This window comes from Ziziphus jujuba, chromosome 11 (assembly GCF_031755915.1).
Source record: "Ziziphus jujuba cultivar Dongzao chromosome 11, ASM3175591v1".
Taxonomy (NCBI): Eukaryota; Viridiplantae; Streptophyta; class Magnoliopsida; order Rosales; family Rhamnaceae; genus Ziziphus; species Ziziphus jujuba.
In genome coordinates this window covers 24,018,865-24,024,852 of record NC_083389.1, presented here as the reverse complement: position 1 = coordinate 24,024,852, position 5,988 = coordinate 24,018,865, and the positions used below count along the sequence as shown (strand labels likewise).

The window sequence follows — 5,988 nt, the reverse complement described above, 5'->3', positions numbered from 1 at the left end:
GTGTTTGAGGATTTAATTTTATCACTTCTGCTGATGTCACCATTTAAATACCCTTTAATGTTCTATTTGTTTTAAAATATAAGCAATTTGTATTGTATTTGAAAAAATTGTTGTATCAGTCCTCTGTTGAAAAATTGAGATATAGACTCTCAAACCTTTCATCATAATCCCATTTTAGAGAAAGCTAATATGGAAAATGGAATAAAAAGGCTAAAAATTCTATATTTCTGTTCGGATTGTGAACTAAATGATCTGGATTGTGATTTTGACATACCAATTCATCTCCAAAGCTTGAATTTATTTTATTAACAGGTTCAATTTGTTAAAAAGAACAAACAAATTAAAAAAAAAAAATACAGGGACGGAGACAAAACCCACCAAAGGGAATGAGGTCAACGATTAGAGAGAGAGAGGGAGGGAGGGAGTGAAAGGGAGCAGAAAAGTGATGGAACAAACGGCGTGAAATGGAAGAGACAGCAAACGCTGCTGACATGGAATAATAAGACACATGTTGATCAATGAGAGGCAGTAGTACTGAGTGGCCAGTACTCCGGGAGTACTAGAAATTTTTCCGAGTAAGATATTCATATATTAGGTCAGTACTCAGTAGCGTAAGCTTTTGATACACCAGCTCATTTTTCTTACCTTTTATTAGCATCACACGTTTTGTTAAGCGGATATTCTTGAAACGTCCCAAGTAATTTTGTCGGTTCGCATCCCATAAGAACTGAGAAGTAAACAAAGTTTAAAACAAAAGAACGAGCACAGCTGATTGAAACCCTGTTCTGCCTCTACTTAAGTACAGGGAACAGCAATGTAATATAAAATAGTTCCCCCATTTGTCTTGAATCTTTTGATGATTTTGAATCCAATAAGAAATTTATTATAGTCGAATACATTACATTTTCTGTCACGTTATTTATATATTTATATTAAGAAGTTCCCACGACCGAATTACCTATTCTAAATTACATTCCATTAGTGGTAGAAAACATCACCTCAATTGGTACTTCCATTTTCTTCTATTATATAATAAAAATAACTAAAAACAGTTTTAAGATATTATCTTGAAAAAGAACATACAGCGGGGTCATTTCTATATTTGCATCATGGTATAGAAAGAAAAACAATCCCACAGCACCGCACGCATGGTGCTCACAGTGCACGCATCGATCACCAGCCCACTCTGCATTCTTTTAGTTTACTGCTTTTCCAATACCTGCCCTTTACAGCAAAAAATCTTGTGACCCAGAACTTGGCCGTTCGTAGATATAAATTGTGTAGACCCCATATGATGTGACAACTTTTGTGTCTAGGAAGTCCAAACTTCCGGATTCATACAATTTTTTGCTCGTTACTCGTGTAGGTTCCACACCAGCCTATTCTATTAAGGGTGTGAACCGGGTGCATTGAAGATTTTCTCTTGCCCTATCGGTTTCAACACAACAAATCACATTGCGAGTGCAATATAGTAATTTTAATGGACTTAGTGGACTACATGGAGTTGTGTTCTGAGCCATTTTCTCTCAACATGAAAACAAAAAGTCAACTTAGGCATTAGGCATCCTTTTTGGCAATTCAAAAAAGAGCTTGACCAAAACCCGAAAGAAGGCCATGCGCAAAACCAAGTCAAATGGGGATCACTAATTAAAGTGAGCAGAGCTCTAGACACCAGGCAACAAAATAACCATGTCAAAATGTTATATTAGATGTGCAGAAATGCAAGAAGAAACATGAGAAGTTTGGATATTCACCCAAAATAAAAAAAATAAAAAAAAAAATAAAGAAAGTTCGGATATTTATTAAAATGGGAGATGAGGAAGGGGAGCCACGTAAAGGAGATTTTTTTATTTTTTATTTATTTATTTATTTATTTATCTTTTGGGTGAATGGGGCCATGTAAAGGAGTTGTCGATACAGTTTGCCTACAAAGTTTGAGAGGTCGAGGCCGCGTGGCCCACACAAGAAGATACTGATAGAATGTGTCCATAATTAATTAGTAGAATTACCTTCATGCCCAAGTATGAAACTTTGTTATCTCAAATGATAAGTAAATGGTTCAGATTCAATGGGTCTTTTCGTGCCAACCACTGATCTTTTAGACTCAGATCCAATGTTGTCATAATTCCAACCATTGGCTTCCGCTTGTTCAATGTGGTCGGTTTCATCATCTGGGAAAAGAAATAGAAACTAGGCTGTTATAAAAAAATCTCATCGTTATGGCAATCATAGCACTCCCAAAATCAAGGTAAAGTTCAAAAACTAAGTGAAAATGAAAAAAACAGTAAGGGGAACTGGTGGAGGACTTCATGAAGGAGGTCAGGATGATCTTGCCTGAGACAGCTGAGAGAGAAAATTCAGTTAGGCGTTTAACACAGTCCTTCAGTGCTTGGAGTTTGGCTTATTTCTCATTCAGTTTGGATTGTGCTCAATGCAAGTCAGATTCCAGCGCCACTATTTGGTTTTCCTGTTGTTGAATGAGTAAATGACACAGTTTCTGATCTAGTTCTGCTGGCAATATTCCGTGGAATCTATGGGCATCAGAACCTTGTCTGTCTACCTTTAGCTGAAATTTCTGCCCGTGCAACATTTCCAAGTCAAATTAAGACAGTATTTTAAGTTGGTACACATTTTCGTTGGAAAAAAACCAAGCAAGCATAATGTGAATTCACCATGCAAATCAGTATATGCAATTTAGTGGTCATCCAATTCCTGGAAGTCAACTAACCACCAGTCATAATCAGGTTTTAGGATTCAAAATTACCTAAAAATCAAAGATTAGGAGCGGCTACAATAAGCTTCAAAGTTAATGGTCAAACAAGAGTAGCATTTAAAATCCAAGCGCCTATTAGTAAGAGTGTGCAAACCAACTAGAATGAAGATGTAAGATTAGCACCCAAATGTACATATGTAAATTACTTATACGTCTCCAGAATTTACACAAATTCCTATTACATCATTTAAGCTACATGACTCTAACCTAAATGTTAGGTGGATGTGAGAGAACCAAAAATACACACTATAATATGGTAAATCAGTCTATTACAAATATATAAAAAATAAAAAATAAAAAATCCAAAAACACATACCTCAATCAGATCCTTCAATCCCTCGTGGTGAGGACCTTCTACAGTGCACCATGGAAGTTTTTGCAGCTCGGACTCAAGCTCTTCTTCCAGCTGATCCATTTCTTGTACCTCTGTCTCAGGCTCTTCAGTAATAACACTACTTAAACATTCGCCATCATCAACTGTAGGGAAACTGCAAATCTTTACGTCATTAGGGCCTTGATTATCTGCACATGACTTATGAAGTCGTGTCTGAATATGCTTCCAGCTAGTAGGCTGACTGTTTGCGATGACTTCACCGGCAGAACTGGAAACATGCAAACTGCAGGATGATTTCCTTTTATGAAGTTCGGCTTTTAACTCCTGAAGAACTGTTGCAGTCTCACCCATTGCAATATTAAGTTTACTGATTTCAGCTTTTCTAGCTAACAGCATACACATGATCCCAAGACCAAGAGCCCAATTAAACAAGAAGGCATCTGGATGAGGAAAATACAAACTGAAATGTTAAAGCCATAGCTTCACGGACAGCCATATATGTGAGATAACACATTAATAAAATTAACCTAGCATAACAAGCATATTATCAAACAAGGAAAAAAGCTCATACAGGACTATGAAGATGCTAATCTCTTAACATCTTTTCCACCATGTTTTTACAGCATTACTGTGATAGAACTTGCACCAAAATCAAAATCAAATGCTTTCTGCTTTCCAAATCAAATTATTGAGCAGATGTCTTTTGAAAATACTTGTTGTCTCATAGACAATCTTCCTTTTTCTGGTATCACTTTGAGTCATCTAAATCAGGGGCTGCCACTTTCCTTCTTTATTTCTATGCCACTCTTTATTTCACGTCTTTCCTTGAACAAATTAACTGAAGCATTCATTTTTACTAATTCATACAAGACCGTCAGCAAAACTAAATGCCCCCCAAACTCCATAACCCTCTTTCGCCTGCCATAGGACTTATATCACATGCTATGTTTACATATACAAACTAGCAACTACATAGTCTTGCAAAACCATTAGGAGATCAAATACTTTAGGCTTTCCAATTCAAACTGCTAAAAGCTTAAAACATGATTGTGGTTAATAAGGCAGATATCTTCAGAAAAAACTTATTATGTCATAGACAATCTTTCAGAAAGGCCAGTCCTTATAGCTCTTATTTGAATTAAGAAACTACTACTTTCCTTCTATGATACTCGAAGAAGTAATGTTGAATCATCTATTTGTACTAATTCATGCAACACTGTTGTAACAACTCAAACGCCCCCACCCTATTCTCCAGCCGTACAGTACTTTCGGTATTGCATCACAATGCACGATGAATCGATCTATTAACAACAAAAATTCTACAGCTTCGTTCTCCTGTACTTAGAAGAACATCACAAAATGCGTGCTTCAGGAAAACACTCTGTTGATACGTTAAATACAATTGGTAAGGGAATGTATCCCATGTTTCACTTGCCAATTTTTAAACAGATATATCTCTTCGAGAGCTCATATAAATACATAATATATATCAAAAACACAAAAACACAAAAGTAGGGAAAAGCATACAGTACAAAATTTCTAATTTTTACTCTAAAAATCCAAGGTTAAGATAAAAGATAATTTTACATCACAATATATATATATATATATATATATTTTAATCTGGGCAACCAAACAGGTACGGAACAAACAAAGAATCTAACCATCAGAGAAGCGCGATCCACGATTTCCAGCGGCATTCTTGATAGTCCTCCTCTTCTTCAAGCAAACACCGACCCTTTTCCTACGCCTCCCGGGCTCCACTCCTCGATTAGATCCTTCACTCCCACCTCCTTTTTTCAACCCACGACTCGGAACCCCGGGTCTCTTGCTCAAATTCCTGGAACAAATTCTTACCCCAGTTCCACCACGAGAGCCAGAACAGGAAAACTGAAAGATTTCCTCTTGTTTCTCACAAACACTATCATCTTCCAACAACAGTTGAGAGTCAAATGTGGAAGAGCTTAGAATCTGGAAACCCCCATTAGAAACGCCCTTTTCCTGAGTTTTAATGTCTTCGTGAACCTTTTGGGTTTGTTCAGGCAGGGAAGTGGTAGTGGGATCGGCGGAACATGGCTTGAACAAGTGCTTGGCGACGAGACCAGTGGATCCAGCAACTGCGGCGGCCAAGAGAGCTTGCCACATTGATTTAGGGGACGGCTACGGAGAATTTGTGAGGGAAGCTTTGAGTGAACGAGTAGAGAGGAAGACTGAGCGAGTAGGTGGGGAAGCGACTGCCACCTTGCGCTGTGTGTTATGGACTGTGGACTCCGCACATGCTTCCCGTTTTCACAGTCTTGAGACTCTTGAATTTTATTTTTTATTTTTTTTATTTTTTTTTAATTACAACAACTTTTCCTCCGATGTAAGCTGTCTCAACGGTTCAGCCGAGGAATTTTTCAGGACACATGGTGTATTTGCCGATATGGTATACATAAACATTTACAAAATGCCACATGTATTATCAGGTACATCAGAGTAAAAAAAACCAAATCAACATTAATCTTTCACTGCATCAGTTGCCACTTTCTTTTTTCCATCTTCTTCTTTGTTCTATAGGTTTACACTTCGTCTTATTTCACCCAAAAAAAAAAAAAAAAAAAAAAAAGCTATACACTTCCTCTTGGACATGGATCATCGTCTCCAGCACCAATAGCTTTTTTTCAACTTTATGGGTGGTTTTCTAATATATGGTAAACCCATCTGATAAATTATGCGATTAAGATAACATGTTATTAACTGAGAAATAATGGAAACAAAATTGTTTGTGTGGAAACAGTCATAAAAAATGTATTTTGGACTCCCATCAATGAAGGATAAAGGTATTTTGCAAATTTACAATGGGGATATTGAGTTTTTCACTGTCGTTTATGAAGCCGTA

The 5,988-nt window shown here is 36.9% G+C and overlaps 1 protein-coding gene across 3 annotated transcripts; it reads right to left on the bottom strand.

Annotated features, from left to right (window-relative positions):
- Nucleotides 1-1,824: 1,824 nt before the first annotated feature.
- LOC107433090 (uncharacterized) lies at nt 1,825-5,669 on the bottom strand. 3 transcript variants are annotated; one of them, XR_007238416.2, is made up of 4 exons: nt 4,772-5,669; nt 3,090-3,547; nt 2,335-2,575; nt 1,825-2,171 (listed from the first exon to the last, which is right to left on the bottom strand). XR_007238416.2 is itself a non-coding variant. In XM_048465511.2 (3 exons), the coding sequence occupies exons 1-3, from the start codon at nt 5,250-5,252 to the stop codon at nt 2,429-2,431; spliced, it is 1,086 nt and encodes a 361-aa protein (XP_048321468.2). In that variant the 5' UTR covers nt 5,253-5,669; the 3' UTR covers nt 2,103-2,428. The 3 variants fall into 3 exon arrangements, 2 of the variants coding, with proteins under 2 accessions (XP_048321468.2, XP_060668755.1); XM_048465511.2 differs by having other exon boundaries at nt 2,103-2,575; XM_060812772.1 differs by lacking the exon at nt 1,825-2,171 and having other exon boundaries at nt 2,441-2,575; nt 3,086-3,547.
- Between the last annotated feature and the right edge of the window lie 319 nt (nt 5,670-5,988).